General features: G+C 41.0%; 1 protein-coding gene and 1 long non-coding RNA gene across 7 annotated transcripts in view; both read left to right on the top strand.

Moving 5' to 3' along the window:
• Positions 1–5,936, top strand: part of LOC136839407 (patched domain-containing protein 3-like) — a 179,576-nt gene extending 173,640 nt beyond the window's left edge. For all 6 annotated transcript variants that reach the window (XM_067105404.1, XM_067105403.1, XM_067105402.1 and 3 more), the window contains 7 exons: positions 734–934; positions 1,457–1,591; positions 1,917–2,063; positions 2,227–2,393; positions 2,773–2,985; positions 3,259–3,471; positions 3,639–5,936. In XM_067105404.1, coding sequence (XP_066961505.1) covers positions 734–934; positions 1,457–1,591; positions 1,917–2,063; positions 2,227–2,393; positions 2,773–2,985; positions 3,259–3,471; positions 3,639–4,832 — 2,270 coding nt within the window. In that variant the 3' untranslated portion in view covers positions 4,833–5,936. The remainder of the gene's footprint in view (positions 1–733; positions 935–1,456; positions 1,592–1,916; positions 2,064–2,226; positions 2,394–2,772; positions 2,986–3,258; positions 3,472–3,638) is intronic.
• Positions 5,937–8,739: 2,803 nt separating this feature from the next.
• On the top strand, positions 8,740–22,957 carry LOC136839405 (uncharacterized). Its single transcript, XR_010853313.1, has 3 exons — positions 8,740–9,111; positions 15,080–15,260; positions 22,637–22,957. It is a non-coding gene; the product is annotated as an uncharacterized lncRNA (long non-coding RNA).
• Positions 22,958–27,270: the final 4,313 nt, after the last annotated feature.

Here is a 27,270-nt window from a genome sequence, read left to right as displayed (position 1 = left end):
CGATTGCTAGAGTCTTGGATGGTTTCCAACTTGGTTGCTTTTGGTTTCTTTGACCGTTACCCCAACTGTAGATAATCCATTTTAACGGAGATGAATTGAATTTATTTTTATTCGAAGAAGTGATGTCAACCAGGGACATATTCATGTGTTGCCCTTTCTTGGACTTAATAGTTAGCTTACGAATTTATTACGGGCTGCCCAGTAGTAAGAGCCCTTGCTGGTGTACTGTCTGGCCAGGTTAATCTAGTTGATAGCTAACAAACTGAATTTTTAAGGCCGATAAAACCGCACATCCATACAGTTGTCTATATTAGTAGAGCTGCTTCATACACAACTATCACGGGAACAGCAAATGGCGACGAGGAAATTAGAACAGCTGTGAAAGAGCTTTCTTGAAAATAACTTTAGAAAAAATTTAAAGGCGGAAGATCTTGCAGTCTGGGCCATATTGTAGACAATTTGTGCTAGCGCGCGCACTAGTGCTGCAAGAAGGCGGTTTGTTTCTGCTCCCTTCCTCTCAAAAGCCCATTGTTGACATAAATGCCTTCGGCAAAGATGCAGTGTACAGTTCTAATTTACGGAGCAAATAATTTGAATAAAACTGTTGTCTATTGGATTTTCAGGAGAATGCAGATTACATTTACATGTTGTCATCTTGTCACGAAATCCTATTAATCGAGGAACAAAATACCAAAGTTCTTTGTATCATTGAACATTATTCTCTACATTTCAGGTATTGGCATCGATGACACCTTCGTCATGTTGGCTGCGTGGCGACGCACAAACCTGCAAGATTCTGTGCACGAAAGGATGGGTCACTGTTTCGCGGAAGCAGCAGTCAGCATCACCATCACTTCGCTTACAGATATGATTTCCTTCTATATTGGTGCCATCACGCCCTTCCCCTGCGTGCAGATTTTCTGTCTGTACACAGGTAAGCTAATAATTGTATTAGCTACTGTATTTTACTCATGAGTCAAACTGAATATACACTGTTGCTGTTTGTTAAACATAACCTCATTTATGCATATTGAAATCTAGAAATTTTTGGCCCATTTGTTGCACTTAATTGTGCGTTAACTTCCCCTACTGATCAGTTTTTGTTATAAATAGCATAACTCGCCTGTAATAGTGTATTTTGAATATTTTATGCATGTGTATTCCAGTGTGGTTTTCTAGAATTGAACCATATTGTATACATCACGTTTAGAAATGTTTTCAGTACTGATTGTTATAATCATTTTGTCATTTAGGGTAAAAGTTACAAAATAGTTTATATAGACTTAACATGCAAAAGCTCACTACTTTAGTGCTGTCATCGTCACTGTCGTAACTGCACTTGACGGCGCCTAAATATCTAAAGATCAGTCAGTCAACCAATCTTAAGTTTTATATCCTTCTTGCTAGCATTTTTGAGAGGTGGTTAGTAATTTATAACTTTTATTGTTTTTTCCAGGTATGGCAGTGTTAGTTACATACATATGGCACGTCACATTCTTTGGTGGGTGTATGGCACTTGCTGGTCATATGGAGAAAGACCAGAGGCACGGAGTGATCTGCACTATCAAAGTCAAACCTGTCTCGGAATCAAGTAAGTTTGCCCAAAATTATTCTTCATTATACTTAACAAAAGATGTAATGCAGTGTTTTGACATAAAATGTCTACAGGAAGTTAGGTGACAGCTTTGTTTCTACATTTGGTGCCAGCATTGCACTGATACATTTGCTTAACACAGATTTTTCAAAATTTCACATTTTCAAAACTGCAAGGCACAAATTTCATTAAGCTGCCTTGCTTGGAGGATAGATGAAATCAGTGCACTTTATAGCATTGCAGGTGCTCTAGTTGAATGGTACACTTTCACTCCTCGAATCAAAGGCATGAATTATTTCCACTTTTTCCCTTACTCTTTCAGAGGACGAAGGTTGTTGTTACAATACTTTCTGCTCTGGAGGAATTAGCGCTGCCGACCCCTGGAACCCTGAGGATAATAAGGATCACGCATTAATGGTGTTCTTTAGGGACTACATTGCTCGATTGCTGAATATACCTGCAATTAAAGGTAATTGACCCTGTACGCAAGCTCGTTCATATATGTGCAAAGGTTGTGGCAACTGTACATACAATACCCATTAGTGAAGGTAATTAGCCCTGTATTTATTACGGTGTAACAATATACTTTCATGAAGTTGCCCCATTCTGATGATAAATTCTTGCTCTTTCAGCTTTGGTTGTGATGATCTTCCTGTTATATTTATTGGGAGCTTGCTGGGGCTGCACAATGGTCAAGGAAGGTCTCGAGCGACGTAGGCTGTCGAGATACGACTCTTACTCAGTGCGTTTTTACGACCTTGAAGATCATTATTTCCGTGATTATCCGTATAGAATACAGGTAAGTGACCAATCCGGTACATGTCATCCCTCATTACATGAGACTTGTGCTGATATAAAGTCATTTGGCTTTTGGCTGCAACCAGTTAAAAAATGTTGCATATTCAGTTTTTAATTTTGGTATACCTGTTTGTAGCTTAGTTTTTGGGAATAATGCTAAATTTGAAGTTACAAGAAATTGTCTAGTAAATTCTGTGCTACTAGGTAGCATGGTATTTGGGGCTTTAATAAAACTAGGTTTTATGAAATTTTGAAATGTAAGGGGTGTATTTATCCTGTGCATTTTATGAATAACCAATAGCCTGAGGATAAGATTGGTTTTGGGGAAAAACTTTTTCAATGCTCGACTGTATTTTGTCAATTTTATTTTTTTTCCACAGGTGGTTGTAACTGGAGATTTGAATTACAGCGACCCAACGACTCAAGAACAGCTGATCGAACTTCACCAACAGTTTGAGAATCTTAGTTACGTTGCTGGAGCCCTTTATACTGAATCCTGGCTACGAGCATGGCTTGGTTTCTTGGACAGAAATCAGGAGTACTTGGAACTCAATGTAACGACAGAAGAAGACTTCATCTTTAACCTGAGAGATGTAAGTACAAGGGTAATAGTTTTATTTAATCATTTTCTTGTACGGTGATTTTTGAAAGGGACAGATGTGTTAAGTTGAGCATTGTAAGTCTTAGTAGAAATTTCTGTGATTTAGATAAACTTCATAGTATGTACTTGGTGGAATTTTACTAAATATTTTGATAAAATTTTGATAAAAATTAAGGTAAAATCACTACGAAATAGCGTGAGTGAGTGAGACTGCTATATATACTGTAACTTTTCTTCCTTTATAAAATAAATTTGAAACTTGCAGATTTACTTGTCGGGCCCAGCTAATCCATACTCGCAAGATGTGGCTTTCAATGAAGATTATACTCGCATTCTTGCATCTCGATTCATCATTCAGACTTACAAGATATTGGATGCCAATGACGATAAGGACATGATGGAAACGCTGCGTAAAGTGGCGCAGGATTCTCCCTTAAATGTCACTGTTTTCAATCCATTCTTCATATTCTTTGATCAAGTAAGTAGTTGAAGGGAGGTATCTAAACTTTGCCTAGTTTTCCAAGTTATGCTAGATGCTGTAGCACGAGATTCTCAAAAATATGAAGTATTATGACGATAATTTTGAGAATGAGGATAAACTTGAAGTTACTAAACTAAAACTAATGGTAATCTATTCTCTTTCAGTTTGTGCTGGTACGAACCACAAGTATCCAAGCCATATCTTTAGCAGCTGGTGTGATGATGGTTATTTCCCTCATATTTATTCCTAATCCCCTCTGTTCGTTATGGGTCGCCTTCTCGATAGTCTCCATCGAAGTGGGCGTCGTTGGATACATGACACTGTGGAACGTGAATCTAGATTCTATTTCTATGATAAATCTGATCATGTGCATTGGTTTTAGCGTGGACTTCTCTGCCCATATATCATATGCATATTTGGCGGCTAAAGTTGACACGCCAGATGAGCGCGTTCAAGAATGTCTCTATGGCCTCGGTGTCCCTATTTTGCAGGGTGGGCTTTCTACGATTTTAGGTATTACAGCGCTAATTTTTGCACCCTCTTACATATTTATTACATTCTTCAAGACAGTGTTCTTAGTTATATTCTTCGGAGCAGTACACGGAATATTCCTTTTACCAGTACTTTTGTCAGTATTGGGCCCTGGTTCCTGCTCCAACAAGAAGAAAGACATCTTGCCACCAACCGCTACAAGAGCTGTAGGACCACCATTTTATACCCAAGGTAAACCGCCCATTACCACACAACCAGAATCAAGTAGCTTGAAGATTCCAAGACCACACAGCATAACAGCTCACAATGGATCGGCAGTTTCTCCCATGACACTAGTCTCTCTAGGCAAGTCTGGGGCTTTCATGTCCCCTGCTGCATCTGCAACGAACGGTTCAAATAAAGAGGATGGTGCTAACTATGACAAAGACTTAGGCCTTGGCACTTCTGGAGAGGAATCGAGTGAATCCAGCCTCAGCAAGGGAGCTGCCAATCGCCGTGGGGGTCCGGACATTGTCAATGGTTGTGGAGGACGCCCACCAATTTTGGAAGTTTACAGCAATAACGGTTACATAAGTGATGACTTGGAAGCTGAAGAACGTAGAGCTCAAGAAAGGCGCCTCGATCGCTATGGCAAGTGGGAGGATATTAGGCGTAGTTATCATTCTCCAAGCAAATCTCTAGATTCCAATGCATCACGTAGACCAAACACTTCTCTGAACAGAAGTAGTTCATCGCACGTGTCTCGTGGGCATAGTCATCACTCCAACAACAGATCACGAAGCGAAAGTAGGGAGGGGTCTGCCATGTCAAGATATGGACAGCGGTCCTCGTCGGGTCCCAGGGGCCATTACCATGATAGACACTGACGATAGTCACATCAGTGTGACCATGTGCCATGGCCAAGTGTACAGTGTACATAGTTGATAGTGTGAATGTTCAATTCAGCCATATGTTACAGGGTGTTTTTCCCTTTTTACCTCATTTCTTCCAGGGTTGCCTTAGACCCCACAGATACTGAGTGCCATTCTATAATTATCCCGTTGCCAGAGACGTTCTTTAGTGTTTTGTCTAGGATATACAAAAAAAAGGTATTGTGAAAGAAAAAACTAACAAAATGGTAAAGACTGTCAAAATGCATTATGGTGCTGGTATTTGCGAAATTAACAGTAATTCATATTATCGATTTTAGAATTTACTTACATAAAACACATCTCAAAAAATGTTCGAGTAGTACCGAATTCTGGCATGCAATCAGATTTTTACTCTTTATAACAAGTTTGTGGGGATGTGTGTTATACAGGAACCCATTTTCCCTTTTAATGTGGCTATTAAATTTGTTTGTGATTGTCAGTCTGACTAGAAGTAAGAAACCTCAGTGTTGATTCAAGAAAATGTATATATTTAGAATGTAGAAATATTTTGCTATACAGTAAAGACTTGACAGTGCTTCCTAAACCAGTCAGAACTCGTAAATGTTTGAAAACTGGAGAGGTACATAGTTTTACTACTGTATCTTAAGGTACGTGTAAGATGTAGAAAGTTTAGTTACCGTTAATGAAATTACACTTGCAGGTAATGCTTTACAGTTTATTTCGGTGAATGTAGAATTTTCAGAGTTATTTATACTGGGTTCCCTTGGAACAATATGCAGTGTGCGTAAATTAACATGAGCAAGTGATACTGTACTGTATTATTGCATGGTAAAAATTAATAAGATTGACTGGACTTTCTGCCTTTGAAAGTATGATTTTTTAATCTATAGAAATTTTTAAGTTATGAAGTTTTAAATGCAGTGTATACTCGGCCTAAATTGAGCTCGTTAATATAGAAAGTGTTCACTTTAGGCTGTCTTTAAACTTATTGTACTTTGAGGAAATCTAAATTATTCTCTTAGCATCCTTATTCAGTATTAAGTTCTTTTTAAGTTTTACAAATTTGTAATTAAAATTAATATACTAAGGATTTTTAAATGTCTTTTTATGGCCCTTTTTATTTTTCAGAAAATACAATAGGTTATTGTAAAGGCAATAGGATTTTATACCCAACTTAAGGGGGTTTTAATGCTATTACGTATTGACTAACGTTTTTGAGCCCTTCTTGTGAGGATGGGCTTGCTACAACGTAACTTGTGGTTTTGGGAGAACAGAGGTACCGTTTGATTATATTAACCTTGCAGGATAGTGCTGCTTGCTTAATCTCTTGGGAGGTTGAGATGACGTTCAGGGTAGCACTTCTCTCGTGTAAACAAGGCCAATAAAGTGACCATGTTAGTCAAGGTCTATTCCTTAGACCTTGCGGTTAGTAATTTGGACATTATTTTTTAGGCTCACTGATTGCTGAAATTTCCCAATGATGATTAGTCCTTAAGGCTACTAGCCTTTTTACCGATTTTCAGTTACCATACTGTGAATTGGGAAGTAATAGTAATGCTATCGAACAGAAAAATACCCTAGCTGAATGAACTGAACACGAGAATCAGGTTAGTAATGCTCCTCGAAAGTGAACCTACCTGACTAGTCTTGTAAACTGTCAATACGAGTGATATCAAAGATTATAAATAGTTCGCCTTAACACTCAATCATTCAGAAGTAAAGCTATGACTCCGATAGAGGTAGCAGCTACACAGCGGCTGTAAGTCATAATTATTTTGAAAAGTGAGGATGGGCTATTTACCAGACTTCGAGTGCAGTAAGTAAGAGGAAAAACTAAAAGACCCAGCATCAAAAAAATGTGAACAGTAATGGACAATGTAAGTTTAACGTAATCTAACGAAGCATTTTATAAACTTAATACCGAAAATCCCATTTCACTGAATACTTGAATTTGACCTAAACTGTATAGGTTTGGATCTTAGCTACCACTCGATACTAAATATTTAAGGCTCAAATGACCAACTACTGTTCACCTCTTTAGCAAGATATTACACTTACATTTGTCCTGAGTTTTGTCAGGATTTTAATTTGTAAGGAACTTGGAAATTTTAATGTACAGTACGAGCTTCTTTGAAAAGAGAGCGGATTGTTACATGTACTTTGTGTTTGAGGATGTTTCTGAAAAAATAACTGCGAAGATTTTACTAATTTTTGCTTATGTATCAATCAGCTACAACACTGCATTTGCAAGCCTCCTGTCGGTGTGACGTCACTCCAAACTTTGGGTAAGCTCTACTAGCCATGTGGCTGATGTACAGTAAGAGGGGATCTCTGTGATGTCGAAATTTGAAGGTGCTTTAAAAGACTTTGGAGGCACCGAAATCCCCTGAAAGGAAACCATCGTGACCCCTTCCACTGTCACCTTCAATTAATTTTTATCACGCCATCTTTTGGGAAGCAATGGAAGTTATTATAACACTTCCTCCAGTTACGCTGCTGGCGGTTCAGCATTTTTTCTTTATTTTTTTGCGTACATTGGGCAAAAAAAAAAAAAAAAACTATTTCAAGCGGCATGGGTTGCAGCTAAGCGCACGAGCCAACAGTAAGAGAAATGTTATCCTTCCTGGTAATGCAGTGTTGCAAAATATCTGCCTAACAGCCCTAATCATAAGTCGAACATAATCCTATTAAGGGATCTTTGAGTGTAATCCTATTGCAGGATAAGTCCACTAATATGAATAGCTATAACCTGCGCCGTTTTCAAATACGTCTGCATGAAATTCTATCGACGTGAAATTCTGACAAGCAGCGTTAAACCAGATGTTTTATGGCTCACTTCTGAACTGACGTGCATGAGAACAGGACCCAATGGATTATTATGAAATTTTCACGCGACACGCGGTAAGTACGTTTATAAGTTCTAAGCTTGGCTTTTGTATGATTCATTGAAACACCCGCAAAACCTATCAAAATTCCAACTTCTCTAATCGAATCTTTGTAAGTCTACATGATTTATTTCCACGGTTCTGCATTTCAAGTCAGCCGTATAACAAATAAGTAGTCCTTGTTTTATACTTATTCATTGAACAATAGTAATTAGATCCATGTATACACACTTTAATTTTAACTTTTATTCCACTTCAATGTCGCGCTTTTCATGAATATACCTCGACTAGTATCTTGATGACATGTTGACATGAAGATTCAAGTCACATTTTTCACTGAACAGCGAATGAAGTGTGCAAGTAATGATACGACATCCATAACGGCTTTTCGTGACTGTAATCGAGATGCAAGCCAGGTACTTTAGTGTAAAGGAGAAAACCTTGCTTACTTTAATCGTAAATCCAACTATCCATGACTTAGGAACAGGTTTTTGCACCTCAAAATCATCAACAAATGAAGAAATGAAATAACCAGTATAGAAATAAGTGCAACAGTAAATAAAATACATTCTGCAACTTATAAAGCTAATAAAGGTGCTCAATTAGCACCTAGCATAGCTAAAGCGATTAGAAACCACCATAGCTCTTAGTATGGGTGTTATAACTGTCATAAAAGAAATAAAAATTCATTTTCACCAACGTGCTGATAAACAGAACACAAACTCATAAAATAAACTGACTTTATGTAATAAGAATTTCATACAGAAACTCAAAATTAACATATGTTTGAAAGAATATACAGTAACGAAAAGTAAAAGACCCAAAACTCCCGTAAAAATTACAAATAATACAAATCACAATAACCGCTAAAAAATAGCAAAATTTATTCACTATAAACTAACTCTTTCCCAGTTTTCAGTCTTTATGATACTCGGCGGAATGTAAACGGAATTTATCCTAAAATTCGCTTAGTTAAATTTCAGAATTAAAAGCAGATTATTACCTCTGTGGGACCATTCTTTTCACTGATTTTGGTTTGGAACGTTGAACCACCACCGGCCGAGAAAGTTGTTCTCGTCTCAGTCATTGTTGTCCTGTCACCCGGTGTTGTGGTGTCCTCTGCCCTTGGATACGAAGTTCATGGCCAGCAACAACTGCTTGGTTCTAAGTCCTTTCATCTTTCGATTAGCCGTTAACAGTTTGTACACTGTGTGCCCAGCAAGAGAGAAAGACCCTTCTCGTCGTTCAGAAGACCATCGTAGTTCTTGAAAGTAACGGGCTCAACTTTGCTGCTTCATCTGCTATGAAGTTGAAGTGTGCACCTTTGTGCTTAAGGGTACTGGTAAACTAAAGCGGTCAGAAATGCATTGAATTAGTGAGTTTAGTAGGTAAGAGCAGTGATTGTTCTACCATAGGCTAAGATATTTTTTTTATTTGAAAAAAAAAATTGACTTCCTTAGGCTAGCCTAGTAAGGGTTTCGGCTATTTTGGCCCATGTGTTAAGTGCAGCGTAATTTGCGTAATGAAACAATCACCTATATGTTCAGTCTTGTTGGTCATTAGGCGATTGCCAGGGAAGAATAAGCACCGGAATTTTGAGTGTTATTAGTCAATGTTAATTAGGGCTTAGGTGCTTAAGAGGATAACGGATTCGTGTTTTCCTTGTGCTGTATGTTAAGTTTTTAGTCCCATGTTTGCTGTGGAATTTTCCAGTCATTTAAGGCAGGCCTTATAAATTATCATTGTGTCATATCTTTTCGATAGCATTGTTTTTTCATTTTTATCCTTTGATTGAAGTTATTTTTCATTTGCTGGATTTTTATGACTGCCTATTTGAAGTTTTGGGGATAATTCTCTCTCGTTTAAACCGTTTAGTTTACCCATTTTTGGGCTTTCGTTCTTTGCAGCCCCAAGTTTACTGAGTTCAGACCATTTCTCAGAGCACCAGTCGCTTTCGTGACTCCAGTCTTTTTTTTTTTTTTTTTCATTCCACTATCAGTTGCACTTAATTTTTTTTTCAGTGTTCCATTATCCCCTTACATATCTGTTGCTAGGCCTGGTTGTCATTTTCATTTCCTCATGACGAAGGTTCTGGAGAAGTTAGGAGACTCGGTGCAGTCCGCATGTACATTTTGTTGTTAGTGTTACCATACATTCCTTAATGGTCCACCCGGCGTTCGGTGTGTCTAAATATGGCATTCACTCAGGAAGAGCCCATTTTACTCAAACGTATGCAATTCCATGGTCCATTGTAATGGCTTTGTATATTAGAGATAGTTTTTCCACATCTCATAGGCCACTAGATGAGTGTGGACGTAATGAAAAACAGGTGATTGAACCCCATGGTAGATTAACAAACAGGAACCAAGATTGGATGAGTATTTATGGCTGCTTGTTTTCCAAAATGGCAGCAGTTCAGGAGGGTAACTCCAAGAATTATTTCATTATAGATGGTAATTACAGTGCTCATCACACCAACTGACTGAACTCAGTTACTGCCACAGATAATCATGGTGTTGCTGCGTTAGACTTTTCCCCCATTTCTGGTTGTGAGTAGTCAATAAATGAAACTACACACCAGTATGTTACAAGAACTGTATCGTATGGAGTAGGTTTGCCAGTGGGCTCATCTGATCATATTTTAGGGTTAATGTGGAGAAGGATCAGTTTGTTCCAGATGTTAGCTTTTCAAGAAAGCTAGACTTGAAATCCCAGGTCAATTGGTATGGTATTCACCAAGATCTAATGGAGCTCAGTTAGCGTGATATTTATTCAAGTCTGATTATTACCGAGTGTGTAAATAATCATCTTGGCACCATTATTGAGAGAAGTCCTCAAATCCTGAAGTTACGTCTTAAAGATAAGCCATGGTTTAATGCTGCAAGTAAGCTTGCTAACCATTAAAAACAAGAAGCCTAAAATAATGAAGTTTTGTCCTAAAGATAAACCATGCTGCAAGTAAGCTTGTTTATCATGAACAGCAAGAAGCCCTTAATTCGTGGAAGAACAATCGATCGGACTTTTACGGCCGATTTCATTGTTCCTAAGATTACTACCTTTCCCAAAAGTTGTTGGACTTGCAAGTTTTCATTTTGTTTGAAGAAATGGGGAAACATTGCTACATTATTTAAAGGACTAAGTCCGTCCCCATGCTCCTCAGAATATAGGACGATTTCATTAACCCTTGTTTTATCTAAGGGTTTTGAGAATATTATTATTATTATTCGGAAGATGAACCCTATTCATAAGGAACAAGCCCACAGGGTCCAATGACTTGAAATTCAAGCTTCCAAAGAATATGGTGTTCATTTGAAAGAAGTAACAGAAGGTAATAGGAAGCGCAGAAAGAAGAGATCAGTTATTAGAAAAGAAAAATTAGCAAACTAAAATGTGAGTAAATAAATGAAGTAAAGAAGAATTGTTTTAAGGTAGTAATGCATTGCGTCTTCACTTGAATTTTGAGATTCCAATTGCACATCATCCTCAGGAAGACTGTTCGACAGTCCAGCGGTGTGAGGAATAAAGGACCTCTAGAACTGGTAAGTTGACAGCGAGGCACATTACTGCATGTTGGTGCTGCTGTTCACCAAATATGGTCGTTCTCGGCATGAAAAGAGGATCAGGGATCAATTGTGAATGTGAAAGATCTGTTATGAAAAATTGACAGACAAGATACCACCACCCGTCGATGGTCCAAGTCATAACTGCTTATCTTAGGAAACAACCTACCACCACAAATCGCTCTATCTGCAGAGGCAAACAACCACATTGGAAAACAGCATTCCACCAAAGGAAGGATAAATGACCTAAAACAGGTTGTACTGATTTTATCGTTGTCATAAATATATGAGGCCTTACGTTCGATATCTAACCTCCGTGTTGCATTTGCTGACACTTTCATTAGACGTTTCTCAACAGTAATGAGTCAAAAGTTACACTAAGAATAGTTAAAGCTTCAGACTGATTCAGGCAAGTCCCATCCACCTGAAGGGGAGGAGGGGATGCGAAGTCTGTAGGCGATCTACTAATCAACAGTGTTTTCGTTTTACTGGAGTTCAGCTTCATACCCCACCTACAGCAGCATTCACTAATCCGCTGCATGTCTCGATTTAGACTGAGGGCAGCTTCATTTCTCGTAAGTGGAAACTTTACTACACCCACAAGTGCTGCATCATCAGCATACTGGACAATCTTGTTTTCCGGACCAACAACCATATCACATGTATACACTAAAAATAACAGCGGACCAAGAAGACTACCCTGTGGAACTCTTGGTTCACCAAAGATCCCATCAACAGCAACTCGCTGCTGCCTACCTGTAAGGAAATCATGAAGTAAACCTAAAATATATCCACTCACCCCAAGATTCTGAAATTTATAAGTAAGTGCCTTGTGATTTACCAAATCGAAAGCAGCACTTAAATCTATTTGAATTACTTTACTTTCAAAAACCCTAATCAAGGTTCTCTTGCAGACGGCGTGTCAGATCTAAAAATGCATCGCTGGTACTTAACTGCTTCCTATATGCATATTGATTATCGGCTAACATTAATTTAGATTCCACATAATTGTAAAGTGGTTTAAAAATAAGTTTTTCTGTAACTTGAGAGCACACAGGGAGAATTGAAGCTGGCCTGTAGTGGCTGCAGTCTGCAGATATGCCACTCTTCGGAACAGGCACTGTATTACTAAGCTTGCGCTCATCCGCAAAGATAGCCTACTACGTCAACCTGAAAAAAATCTCCAAGCATCTTTTAAGTTTGTTGGGAATAATAACCTTCTACCATCATTTCAGTCTGGGTTTCGTAAAGGCCTTGGTACTTGTGATGCACTCTTGTCAATATCCTCCGTCTTGCAAAGTGTTTTTGATGATGATGCAGAGGGACGCATGGGCGGTTCAGATTTTAGTGCAGGCATTGAGTGTGAATCATAAAGTAGCCTACTTATCTGCACGCTAAGATTATTGGGAATTGGCTTATAGTTTAATATTTAATATGAACTTTTAATAGTCTGAATCTAAATGGTCTCTGTTAGAAGATAGATAGAATATAGAATTTACGCCAAAGGCCAAGCGCTGGGACCTATGAAGTCCTAATGGTCTCTGTTGATGGCAATATAGTAGCTTTAGTACTGTCATTTCGGGTGTTCTTGGATTTTGCGATTTATCATCTAGTTAGTGGCATGTGGCAAGGTCTAAAGAACAAATTAATTGAATACGCCGGTGGGCGCCAAACTTGGAAGGAAATACTACAAGAAAAGAATATAATTTTTCTTTATTTCTTGTAGCATTTCCTTCCATGTTTAGCACCCACGCTTTTATTTTTGTAGACATGATTAATTGTAAGAAAATCCCGGTGTCTAAAAAATTATATGCTCTTCTAGTTGTTCTCCGTGTCTCAGGTCTGCGGTTCCAAAATCGATGAATAGAAAACTGGCACGTATTCATGCGTGGAGTAGGCTTTGGAGCATAAAGTTTAAACCCTCCAAAATTCAAAAGTCTGATAGTTAGTCGATCCAGGTCACTCTTTCTTTTGCATCCTGATTTGCATATAAATGATAGTTTTAAATGTCAGTGACTATCTTTAAGATTTTAGGTGTAAATTTTGATAAATTTACTTTTGAAAAGCATATACGTAATATTGCGTCCTCTGTTTCTCAAAAAGTTGGCGTCTGGCCGAGATGTTAATGCCTCGGAATAAAGAATGTCTTTTTTTTTTTTTAACTCTCTTCGTCCTTGTTTGGAGTACTGTTCTTCAGCGTGGTATTCAGGTATTGGCTCTCATCTCAAACTCTTTGATAGAATTATGTCTTCAGTCAAGTTTATTTTGCCCGCTGTTAATGCTTCCTTCTGGCATAGGCTATACGAAAAATCAGTTCATTATGTTCGTTACATAAAGTGTACTACAACGACAAACTTCCTCTGCAGTATTTGTTACCTGACCTAGCTATATTTGCTCAAAACACTAGGAAGGCTTCTGCTGCAGTGTTTTGTTTTCTAGCATTAGGTTTAATACTGCTCAATTTACTAGGAGTTTTATTGTGGCTTTAATCTAAATGTTGGATAGTTTGCCTAGTGCAGCTGTGGAGTCTTCTGAACTCCAAAATGCTTAAGCGAGGAGTAAATTCATACTTGATTTCTACTGACGTCTCCTGAATTCTGGTGTTATAAACCCAATTTCCTATTTCCTCGTTTTTAATTATTGATTGCCTTTTCCTTTAAGTTTAACATGCCTCTTTGCAGGCTGATTTCGTTGGAGCCCTCTTGAGTCTAGTCTGTTGACTGTGTCCAAATGGGGTTTTAGCTTGAAGATTGAAAGAAAGGAAAAAGAAACATGAATGGTTGGCTTTTGGAATCTATAAGTTAACCCAACTGCTTGCTTAACAAAGATCTTTTACATGGTTTCTGTTGCAAATACATGGTTACCGAGATATTGGTTTGATACAGAAATGCAGATACATCTGAATGTCTGCGATTGTTAGTATATACAGGTATTTATATCGGGGGCTATTGCTTGTTTTATAACATTTTATAATTGTTTCTGTCAGCAATATTATTTTATAGATTCATTTATCACCAATGCCGAATTAAATAGCGTCAGTGGTCACTTTAGGTGGTGCATTTTTTCATCGTGTTAAGTGAGGGACAGCTCATCAACGAGATGTTTAATGTGGGAAGATCTAAGGTTTATCATCATTTATTTAAAAAATAAATTTTCTCTCAACCCTGACTTCTTCGTGATGATGGCTTATATTCAATTGAAATTTGTAAAAATTGCTGCTAAATATCATTTTCGTATCCAATCTCTGTAATGTTTAAACCTTTTCAATTCCTTTAAGAGAGAAACTCTCAGCTATGTTAAAGTAGTCAGGCTGACACAGGTCACAGGAAGACCTTTAATGATTAATTGGCAACCAGTTATCATCGTCAGTTACTGTAGTTATTTACACTCTTATTTTCTAAGAAATTGAGAGGCTGCATGACAGAAAAAAAAGGGTACAGATAATTTTCAAGAAACCTTCAGACTTAGATGAACTTTAAAGACAAAAGACATGGAAGACAAATCAAACTACGTGCTGGCTAAATAAGATTTGAAAATTAAATCACTTGAAAAGACTTATGAAAATAAGACATTAGTTTGGTTGATCAGTATTGCTACACGGACATAAATCACTGTGCGGTAAGGAAACAATATAAAGGATTTAACAATTCCAGAAAAAAGCTTTTAAGAATACTGTATCAGGCTTCAGGTTGCAGAATAGCAAGAAATGATACCATAAGGCAAACTACAAAGTTTCATATGTTTATGGGGCATATCATGGTGAAACTGATTACACTCAATTTTTCCACCATCTCAGGAGAATAGTGCACAAGTGTGAGGTGGACTCCTACGGACACCTGAAGTGTTGGAAGGCCCCGACTTACATGACAACTATGAGATGGGAAGTGGGACGGGAGTGGAGACCTGTGAAAGTAAAACCCCAGAAAAGGCCTTTTTGTACCCCACAGCATTAGTCACTGTGATGATGATGGGTAAAGGTTAGGGTTTTTACAACATTCTTTTTGGTTGGATTAAACTTAATGTTTCAGTGAGCTTGCCGGATCAACTAGGAAATAGTAGCTAATGATTATTCATAAAAACATTCCTCTGTTGAAAAGACTTCCTGATAGATACCTCGCTTCTATTTTTGTAAAATTTATAAAAGTTCTGAGACCTTAGTATATGATAAAAAGTTTAAAACCACAGTAATTTTAAATCTGTGACTTGCTTTAAGACTTAAAAGTTCTAAAATGTATTCTGAGCCTTTCATTATGAATTAAATCTAGAAAGTTGTAAAGTTGGGTTTTTAGCAAATCCAAATATTTTACTTCCATAATATTTTGCATGCATTACAGCAGAAGGTCTGTGTTTTGAGTGTCTGTAGCAACGGCAAAGTCTCAGTGATGAAATATGATATTTTTATGATAAAATAAAGTTTTGTACATACTTACCCGGCAGATATATACTTAGCTATAGTCTCCGACGTTCCCGACAGAAATTCAAATTTCGCGGCACACGCGACAGGTAGGTCAGGTGATCTACCATACCCGCCGCTGGGTGGCGGGAATAGGAACCATTCCCGTTTTCTAATCAGATTTTCTCTTCCACCTGTCTCCTGAGGGGAGGCTGGGAGGGCCATAAAAACGTATATATCTGCCGGGTAAGTATGTACAAAACTTTATTTTATCATAAAAATATCATTTTTGTACATGCAACTTACCCGTCAGATATATACTTACCTGATTGGCACCCTTGGAGGAGGGCAAGAGACAGCTAATAAATAAAAAACAGGAAAACAACATATGTTGTAGGATAAACAAAAAAACATGGTTCTTACCTGATTGGGCAGAAGACTTCATGGATGCTGTCTATGAGTCTGCTTGCCTCAAGAGCTTCAGCGAGGATGTGACCTAAAACTGACAGCCCTTCTGGATCATGTCAATGGGGAATGACCCGCTTACATGACAGAGCCTGCTATGGATCGTGCCAATGGGGGATGACCCACTTACATGACAGAGCCCTCTACCTGAATCATATCAACGGGGGATATCCCTCTTACATGACAGAGCTAGGTAATAATAAAATACTACAAGGAGCTAATAACCAAACCCAACCACCTGACCAAGCCTAACCTTGTTAGTGATACGAGATGAAAGAGAGGCTATCTCCAACACTCTCTTCCAACCGACCATAAAAACACAACCACGCATTAAAAGAACAACTAACTTAGACTAAAATGGATTGGCTTCAGCTCCTTGACCCAGGACCAAATCCGCGGATATGTAAGCTCCTAGAGAGAAGCAATTCTCATACTAACGCGAACATCTCTCAAATAATGAGAAGCGAACACCGAGTTACATCTCCAGTACGTAGAGTCCACAATAGACTGGAGGGACCAAGACTTGTGAAAAGCCAGAGAAGTAGCTATGGCTCTCACCTCATGAGCATTCACTCTCAGGAGCTGTAAGTGCTCGTCCTTGCAAGAAAGATGCGCCTCCTTGATAACATCTCTAATGAAGAAAGCCTGGGCGTTCTTAGAAATAGTTCTTGAAGGATCCTTGACTGAGCACCAAAGACTTTCAGTATTGCCCCCGAGCTGTTTCTTTCTCTCCAGATAACATTTAAGGCTTCTTACTGGACAGAGAGTGTGCTCCAACTCTTGTCCTGATATAGTGGAGAGTCCTTTGACCTCAAAACTCCTAGGCCAAGGTTTGGAAGGGTTCTCATTTTTTGCTAAGAAGAGGGGCTTAAAGGAGCAGATTGCAGAGTCCTTTTTAAAGCCGACAGAACCTTCCAAAGCCTGTAATTTGCTCAATCTTTTAGCAGATGCAAGAGCAAAAAGAAACAACAATTTCCTGGTTAGATCCCTGAAAGAGGCAGATCGAGGAGGCTCAAATTTATCGGACATTAAGAATTTTAAGACCACGTCCAAATTCCAGCTGGGAGGTCTAGGGACTTGTTTTTAGACGTTTCAATGACCTTATAAGGTCATGAAGGTCCTTATTTTCAGAGATGTTAAGACCTCTGTGTCTAAAAACTGAGGAAAGCATGCTTCTATATCCCTTGATGGAGGAAACCGCCAGATTACACTGTTCCCTTAGATAAATAAGGAAATCCGCGATATCCATTACAGAGGTACTGGAAGAGGACACTTTCTGAGCTCTGCACCATCTCCTAAAGACTTCCCACTTCGACTGGTAGAGGCGCAAGGTAGAGGATCTTCTGGCTCTGGCGATGGCCTTCGCAGCCTTGCGCGAAAATCCCTTCGCTCTAACCAGTCCTTCGACAGTCTGAAGGCAGTTAGGTTGAGAGCGGGGAGGTTCTTGTGATATCTGTCGAAGTGGGGCTGTTTGAGAAGATCACTCCTGAGAGGGAGCAACCTGGGAAAGTCTATCATCCATTCCAGTACTTCTGTGAACCAGTCTCGAGATGGCCAAAAGGGAGTGATCAGGGTGAGTTTGGTGCCCTTTGAGGAAGCGAACTTTCTTATCACCTCCCCTAGAATCTTGAACGGGGGAGAAGACTGTCTATCGCTACTGCTCTGGGGTCCGAGATCGGGGAGCAGTAGTTCTCCAATCTCTTGTTCCAATGTGTGGCGAAGAGGTCGATATTGGGTCTCCCCCAAAGGAACCACAGCCTTTCACAAATCTCTGGATGTAGAGACCATTCCGTGGGAAGCACCTGGTCTTTCCTGCTGAGCAGGTCCGCTCTCACATTCCTTTCTCCCTGAACGAACCTGGTGAGGAGAATGATGTTCCTCTCCTCCGCCCACATCAGAAGGCTCCTTGCTGCGACGTAAAGGGAGAAGGAGTGAGTCCCTCCTTGCTTTCTGATATAAGCCAGGGCTGTGGTGTTGTCGGAATTTACAAGCACTACCGACCCCTTGACTAGCCGTTCGAAGCGGACGAGTGCTAGATGTATGGCTACTAGTTCCTTCTTGTTGATGTGCCAGGACCTCTGTTCTGCTTCCCAGGTGCCTGACACTTCTTCCGAGCCTAGTGTTGCTCCCCAACCCGACTCCGATGCGTCTGAAAACAACACTAGGCGAGGGTTCGGCGGTTGAAGAGGGATTCCTCGACCCAGTTTCTGGGGGTCTAACCACCAACGGAGATGTTCTTTTACTTGGTCCGAAATCAGAAAGGAGTCTGACAACTCTTGGGACTTCCGATCCCAAGATTCGTTCAGGAAGAACTGCAGAGGTCTTAGGTGAAGCCTTCCTAGAGAAACGAACTGTTCCAGCGAGGAAATGGTCCCCAGCAGACTCATCCATTCCCTCGCAGAACATCTGTCCTTCTCTAGAAAGTCTGTCACCTTTTGTAGGCAGCGTTCCCTTCTTTCCAGGGATGGAAACGCTTGAAAACCCCGAGAATCCATCAGAATCCCCAGGTAGACAATTTTCTGCTGAGGAATCATCTGGGACTTCTCGAGGTTTACTAGAAGTCCTAGAGACTGTACCAGTCTTAAGGTGCGAGATAGGTCCTCCAGACAACGGTTTCTCGAATTGGCACGAATCAGCCAATCGTCGAGATACAAGGAAATCCTTACCCCTTCTAAATGTAACCAATGAGCCACATTCTTGAGAATGGTCGTGAACACTTGGGGGGCTGTGGAAAGTCCGAAGCACAGAGCCCTGAACTGGAAGGTTCTTCCATTTACCATGAACTTTAGGAACTTCCTGGAGGAGGGATGGATGGGTACGTGGAAGTATGCATCCTGAAGGTCCAGGGACACCATCCAATCTCCTTGACGAAGAGACGACAGAACAGAGGATGTCTTCTCCATCGAGAACTACTTCTTGATGACATACGCGTTCAGGGAGCTCACGTCCAACACCGGTCTCCACCCCCCCGAAGTTTTTGGCACTAGAAAAAGCTGATTGTAAAACCCCGGGGAATGAAGATCTTGAACCGGTTCTATGACAGCTTTTGCTAGCCTTTGATCGACGGCTAGCAGAAGGGCTTGCCTTCGCACAGGATCCTTGTATCTCGCCGATAACTCCCTTGGAGTTGTTGTCAAGGGAGGTTTTGAGTTGAAGGGAATGAGGTAACCCTTCCTCAGGATAGAGAGGGACCATTCGTCCGCCCCCTTTTGTGCCCAGGCTTCGGCGAAGTTCAGAAGTCTGGCACCCACAGGCGTCTGGAGGACTTGTTTCTCACTTGGACTTCCTGGCTGGGAGTCCTGAAGGTCTTGTTCTTCTTTCAGGTCTACGCCTCCTGATAGACCTGGATCCTCGAAAGGGCTCCTGAAAGGGGGCCTTCTCCTTCTTTGCAAGGGGAGCTGCAGGTCTCATCCTTTTAGAAGATTGCGCAAGCAGATCTTGAGATGCTTTCTCCGACAACGAACGAGACACTTCTTTAACCGTCTCCTGCGGGAAAAGATGGCTTGAAAGAGGAGCGTACAAGAGGGAGGACCTCTGGAGAGGAGAAACAGATTTGGAGAGAAAAGCACTGAACACGGATCTTTTCTTAAGTAAGCCAGTACCAAAAAGGGAAGCGATCTCCATAGAGCCGTCCCTGACAGCCTTGTCTAAGCAAGACAAAATGCTGCCGAGGTCCTCCATGCTGACAAAGTCCTCTTCTAGACTCTTCTTTGCTAAGGCCCCTAGAGACCAGTCCATGAAGTTAAATACTTCGAGAACACGGAAAAGGCCCTTGAGGAAATGATCCAACTCACATAAACCCCAAGAAGCCTTGGCCGAATTAAGCGAGAGCCTTCTCGAAGAATCCACCAATGAGGAGAAGTCTGATCCAGCCGATGAGGGGAGAGCCAACCCCATCGGGTCCTTTGTCTTGTACCACATTCCCGCTCTGCCTGAAAGCCTGGAGGGAGGCAAGGAGAAGACTGTCTTGCCGGCATCCTTCTTCGAAGAGAGCCACTCTCCGCAGCCCTTAAGCGCCTTCTTCATCGAGATAGTCGGACGCATCTTAACCAAGGAGGACGACTTGAGGCCTTGGTGCTCGAAAGCATGGAGCCAGGAGAAGGAGGAGAAGCAGGCTTGAGGGATTCTCCATACTCCTGAACAAGCAAAGCTGTTAACCTCTTGTAATCCGAAACACTAACGTCCTTGGGGGATTCGTCCTCCGATAAAACTTCCAGGCCTGCAGGAGGAGGAGAACGTTTGGAAAATGAAGGGCACTTGCCAGAAGAAGAGCGCCTAGGAGGAGAGGAGCCTTTGTCCACTGAAGAGCGTCGATCCGGGGAAAAGCGCTTGCTAGAAGACTGGCGCCTGACAGGAGAAGAGCCTCGAACGGTAGAGGAGCCCTTACTAGGAGAGGAGCCTACCAGAAGGGAGGGAGGCTGGGGAGGAGCTTCTGAGACGACGAACGAGGCTTGCGTGAAGAGCGTTTGACTGGAGAGATCATCTCCAACAGGAGAAGACCGACGACGACGAGGGCGCGGCGCCTGGGAGGGAGAGGCGCTATCAGCCGATGAAGAGCGCCCTAGGAGAGAAGCGCCTGCAAGGAGAGGAGCGCCTGGTAGGAGAGGAGCGCCTGCTACTGGAGGGGCGCTTAACTGGAGAAGAGCGCTTCACAGAGGAAGGAATTCTATCAGGAGAACGTAGTCCAGGCGAAGATCGCTTGCAAACTGAAGGACGCTTGCTGGGAGAAAGGTGTTTCTTGGAGGACTTGACAGGCAGAGAGACATCCTTCCTACGAGAAGAGTTCTTGGTCAAAGAGCTAGCAAGCGCAGAGAGCTGAGCCTGGAGGCCAACCAGGATCTGCTTGGTGGACTCCTGACCCCCCGAAGAAGAGGAGGGAGATCTTCGAGTTCTCTTCTTCGCAACGGGAGAACCCTCAGGGAAGCGTTCAGGGCTGGAATCCAATGCGCTCTCCTCTCGCCTTCCAAGTCCTCTTCAAAGGGCGCGACTCCTCGGCGAACTCCAACCACGCTTGGGCGAAGAGGAAGCAGAAGACGAGAAACAATTCTTCAAGATCCCTTTCCTATGGCGATCTAAGGCAGCTTGGGACGCGTCAACAGGAGCTGCCGAAGGGACGCCTGACCGTTGGGAATGCTCTTCATCCCCCTTGTGGCTGTCGACATTCCTCCTCCACTGGGTCTGGGAGTTTGGAAGAGGTCTAGGCCTAGGAGCGATGCGGAGCCGGTCAGACGCCCCCTCCACTACACTGGGGACACTACACACATCACTATCACTTTTTCCTTTCTTCTCCTCCAAAGCACGCATCTGCAACTGCATCTTGCGGATCGTGGCTTTCATGGCAGCCATCTCCGACGACGAATCCGCAGGTTCGACGAAGGGTGAAGGAGCTGAAACAACAGGAGTGACAGGCGAATCTGGAAGAGTGTTAGGTTCTACTTCTACTTCTTTAGAAAGAGACCTACTCGAGCTCCTAGAAGAAGCCTTCCTAACTCTATCCTTCTCCAGCTTGCATACATAAGAGCTCAAAGCCTTCCATTCCAGATCAGTGAGATTCTCGCATTCAACACAAGTGTTATCAATCGAGCAATCATTCCCCCTACACCTCGAACACACAGTGTGAGGATCTACCAAAGCTTTCGGTAGTCTCACCTTACACTCAGACTTAACACACACACGAAAAACTGGTGCAACACTCTGATCAGACATTCTTACAGAAAAATCCAAAGCCAAAATCAAAATCAAACCACAAAAGCGTATGCCAAGCCAAAGATCCAATACGTCACCAAAGGTCAGTCCAAAATAAATCCTCAGCGAGCGAAAAATGAAAATCTAAGCAGGAGGAACCAACAACAGATGTTGCCGGAACCAGCGACAGAGAAAATCTGATTAGAAAACGGGAATGGTTCCTATTCCCGCCACCCAGCGGTGGGTATGGTAGATCACCTGACCTACCTGTCGTGTGTGCCGTGAAATTTGAATTTCTGTCGGGAACGTCGGAGACTATAGCTAAGTATATATCTGACGGGTAAGTTGCATGTACAAAACACTTCAACTCCTTTTATGTTTTCAAGTGGATTCCTCTACTGCTGACACTGAAGGCTTTTACACTTATCATTTGAAAGAACTTCAATATTTCACCCTATTAATTCCCGGATCTAGAGTCAGACCTTCTTGTTGGGACATGACATAGGTCCTGAAAAATTTAACAGACACTTTTAACATATTCACTGAACTCCTCATCTGCATCTGACTCCTGGAAGTATGTCGGCAAGCTCCATCCATTATTAGGTATAGTTATTCATTCAGCAAAGTAAACATTGGTTGGGTTATTTTTTATGCCCTATTTCATAGCCAAGTGCAAGGTATGGGATCGAATTAGTTTATGACACTTCTCTTTGACAGAAGAGGATGCATTGTCCAGTTATTGACATTTTTCTTAATATAAAAATTAAGCAAAAAATTACAACTGAAAACATAACTGCTTTCTGACTCCAGGTTGTTGTGAGAGTCAACTCAGGTCTCAGAATTGCATGTCTCAACTATAGACCAAGGTGATGCCATTTCAACCTCAGTAGCATTCCAGCTACTTTGGAGATCAGTGTCATTCTTCAGCCAAGAGCAGGGAGATGCCTTTCATAAATTAAAAATTTTACTTGAACATTGGTTACAAGAGGAGTTACCAGTAAGTTTGCACTGCCTTCAACTGATCAAATGTGTGAATTTTCTCCATTTACCGAGTACAATCTACTGACTTTTCATGACTGTTTTCAGAAATAACTTGAGCCACAGACCTTAAAATTCAATCCTGACCATCCTGTGTAGTATTAATAATGATTTCTTAACATTTTTGTTTTCCCTGAAGTACACCTTTGTCCCTGCTGAAGGAGATCATTTTTACAATCATTTTTAAATTCTCAATAGTTTTTCTTAAGCAATTTGTTTTTCCATGTATACAAATCAAGCCTTTCCTAAACAGTGTCCTCCAGTGTGAACTGTAACGTCCACTGAATTTTGTAAGCTAGGTAGGTAAAATGGTGGAGGGGGAACCAATCTCTCATCACACTTGCCATTCCATTCTTTCCTTTGGCCACAGAGGAAGAGGGTGGTTGGGGTGGGTACAACCTATATGAAAGGATTGGGTTTGTATACCATGGAGAAGTACATATTGCTTCAAAAAATTTATTTGCTACTGAGGGAATACAACCTTCAGCTTTCATAGACGGAAGTCTTACCCTTACTAGGGTAAGCAAAGACCGTTGAATTCCACTACAAAATGCCAGGCTCTTGGTTGCTTGTGCAAGCAAGGGATGTAATAACTGCAACAACCTCCTACAGTTCTAGTAGAAAGAAGACCAGAGAGGTAGGGTCCTGTGCCTGAGAAACCTCCAAAAATAAAGGGGACTTGAGTAAGAATAAGAATTTTTGGAGAACCATGAATACTCCCACAAGAGTTGGGAAGTCAGCAGGCAGCTTTTTTTTTTTCTGGCAATTCATAAATAATGGGTTCAGAAAGGCTCTACCATATCTTTCTTCCCCCTTGTTAAAGGCGAAAGGACAGATGGTAACACATTCTAAGCTACTTTGAACTCATACTTGTTGTGTATTTATCGTAATCTCATTTGATTCCAGTATGTATACTACCACGGACACACTTGGGAAGGGAATGGAAAGGAAGGGAACCATTCATTCCTCAATCGCTCTTCATGCAAGAAAATACCACACTTACATACTCGGAGGGGATGTCGGATACCACTACCCAACTTGTTGAGCACCCACCACTGGTCCTAAGGAGAAAGTGTGTCCAGAGACTTGTGGGTGACATCCCTCAAGTACAGTACTGTAGAATGAGACGAAGGTAGTTTACACCAGAACTCTTCTAAATGTTTTAACCATAGAGGGTGAGTAATATCACGAGTGGCAATCTCATTGCCGAGCGTGTGACCTTGGGCAGCCATATTGAAAATCTTGGTCCAGCACATAGTACTCTACTGTAGAGATGAAGCACTAAGGCAGCTTTGCTTTTTTTTTCCCCTCAAGTTTGATTATTGAAAGAATGTTATTTTTTTTACAGAAGATTAACCATCACTGTAAAATATGTTTCAAAATATTTCTATTCTGAGGTCTATTGTAGCTGGGACAACCTGGACATATACGCCTTCCCCCTAGATTTTGCCTGATCCACAAGGTCCTGAACAGAGTGATGAGGTCCCAGAATCTCAAGATGACTCCAGTACCTCTTCTGTGGCTGCAAACAGAATGGTTTCCAGATTTGCTGTCACTGCTAACAGTGGTTCCGAGAGAGATACCCCTGGCACAATCTACTACGTCAGCCTCATGTTAAGAGGTACCATCAGTCGATAGGTTCCCTGTCTCTTCACGGATGGAGACTTATCAAGTACAAGTACTCCTGTGAGCGAGAGGCTTTTCTCAAGGAGCAGTGACTCAAATGTCGGGATACCTCAGGAAGTCTACTTCATCCATGTACCAGGGGAAGTGGGCTGTCTACTGTGATTGGTGTCGTTGACGGGGTTACTCTCCATTCATAATGTCTGTTCAGCAGGTAGCTGATTTTCTCATCTTTCTCAGATTGGAAAAATGGCTTTCTGTTTCTGCCATAAAAGGCTACAGGGCTGCTTCGGCTTTGGTTCTTCGTATGAAGAACGTGGGCGTATCTACATCTTGGGAGACATCTATGCTAATCAAAAGTTTTGAGCAGTCCTGTCCCCCTAGAGAACTCAAACCTCCAACCTGGGATCAAACTCTGGTACTGAGTAGCCTTACCTGAGCTCCTTATGAACCCTTATGTCAGGCTTCGGGTAGACACTTGACCCTTAAGACTGTCTTCCTGTTAGCCTTGGCTTCATCGAAAAGGGTGGGCAAACTTCTTGGTCTGTCATATGGTGTTAAACACACCAGGGGTTGATCAATAGCCTTTGAATTTGTCCTGGAATTCGTGGCTAAGACTCAAAATCCTGCAAGTCAAGATAACAGGTTTGCCTCCTTTTTTATCTCTTCATTGGGTGATTATGTTGACAGCAATCCAGACAAATTGCTTCTTTGCCCCATCAGATCACTGCGTGCTTATCTAAGAAGGACTCGGCACCTCAGACCAGGGTTTCGAAGACTTTTTGTTTGCACTGGCCAGGTCAGGCAAGAGCACATGACATTAGAGGATCGAGTTCCTCCTTGGCATCCAAGAAGAATGTATCTGTTCATAGAGTTTTGAATACTGGTTCATGGCTACGTCAAACCACTTTCACCTCCTACCTTAGGGACGTTGCCCACAGGTCCTTGGACACTTTTTCCTTGGGTTCGGTGGTGGCTATTCAACAAGTTGTGTAGCTCATTCAGTGCCCCTAGTGGGACAGTTTGTATCTTGCCTAAAATGTTGGTATGAAAGTGAAATGAATGAGATGACTGCTCTTTTTTCTTTTCCTCTTTCTTCCTTCTTCTCTGCCTACGGGTGGTATGAAGTGCCATCATAAACTGGAACTGGCTGGATATAGGCAAGTGAAGCAGTCATGCTGTGAGAGTTCTTGTTGTTAATATAAGGACATCTTTCAACAGCAAACCCCTCCTCTCTTTAACAAGGACAGAGAGAGAGAGGAACGATAACAAAAGTTAAGTATATCTTAGTTTAACCAGACCACTGAGCTGATTAACAGCTCTCCTAGAGCTGGCCCGAAGGATTAGATTTATTTTACGTGGCTAAGAACCAACTGGTTACCTAGCAACAGGACCTACAGCTTATTGTGGAATCCGAACCACATTATGACGAGAAATGAATTTCTATCACCAGAAATAAATTCCTTTAATTCTTCATTGGCCCGTCATAACAAACCTATATAGGTGGCTGCATTGGTTTTTTATTGGAACAGTTAGCTCTTCATCTTCCGCATATGCAATGAATTTAGGCATTGTACTAAACCAGGTAGTCTGAGCCTAAGATGCACACATATCTATAGGTTCAGAGGCTTAGGTCATCTTTCTGACAATACTCTTATCCAGGAAGATTGGCCTGGTGTGCCGAACCTCTATTCAGTTTAGGATTACTTACCTCTCACCAAGAGTGAGTCTATCCTAATGTTAAGACCCAGGTTTGCTGTGTGTATGAACAAATGACAAATTTTTAATTAACTTGTATTTTTCATAACTAACAAACCTGCAGTCTTAAAATTGAACACCACCTCTGATACCCCTCTGTCAGTTTACCCTGGGCTGGAAGAATAACTGAGGCATCACGAGATCAAGCTTGGGTCGGTGTTGCCACCCACCTCGTTTGTAACAGATGCCAGAGGCCACCAATTCCTTGCATATAATGTTAAGACTGCAGGTTTGTTAGTTATGAAAAATACAAATTAATAAAAAATTTGTCATTTTTACATTCTAATCTGTAAATCTCAAATATTGTAAAGCTAAATATAATCTGATTAGAGAAATTACTGACTGCTTAAAAGGGAATTATTCTTTATACACAAAAATAATTACTGTATATATAAAAAGAAAAGGCCTAAAATTTTGACTTATATGAGGTACAAAATTTTGCACGAAAGAATCATGAATTTTAATCTGCATATCTCTGAATTAATTTTTAGTTGTGAACGATTTTGAAAAAGTAGACCATGCTCGTCTTGTAAATAAACCTGACAAAGGAAAAAGCTAGCAGTACTGGTACGTATACAGATAACACCTTCAGACATTATTTACCCTCTGTAACTCTTCCTTGTTTGGAGTAGTTCTCCAGTGCAGTCTTGGGTGCTGACTCTCACCTCAAACTCTTGGATACTTATGTCACCAGTCAAGTTTATTTTGCCACCTTTTAATGATGAGTCGTGGCATAGACACAAAGTGAGTTCATTGTTTGTTGTATAAAATGTACTCTCAACAAAAAACATCCTCAGCATTCTTCTTTGCCTAAGATTTGTTTTTGCTTGCAGCACTAGGTAGGCTGCTGTTGCAAACAGTGTGTTGTTTTCTAGTATCAGGTTTAATAATGCTCATTTTACAAGGAGTTTTATCTTGGCTACAACTAAAATGTGGAATAGTTTACCTAGGGCAGTTGTGGAAACTCCTGATCTACAAATGCTTGAGCAAGGATTAAGTTCATACTTGGTTTCTGCTGATGTCTC

Source organism: Macrobrachium rosenbergii, chromosome 6 (genome assembly GCF_040412425.1).
Source record: "Macrobrachium rosenbergii isolate ZJJX-2024 chromosome 6, ASM4041242v1, whole genome shotgun sequence".
NCBI classification, from domain to species: domain Eukaryota; kingdom Metazoa; phylum Arthropoda; class Malacostraca; order Decapoda; family Palaemonidae; genus Macrobrachium; species Macrobrachium rosenbergii.
Note: the sequence above shows the minus strand (reverse complement) of the source record. Positions and strands in the feature narration are given on the sequence as shown.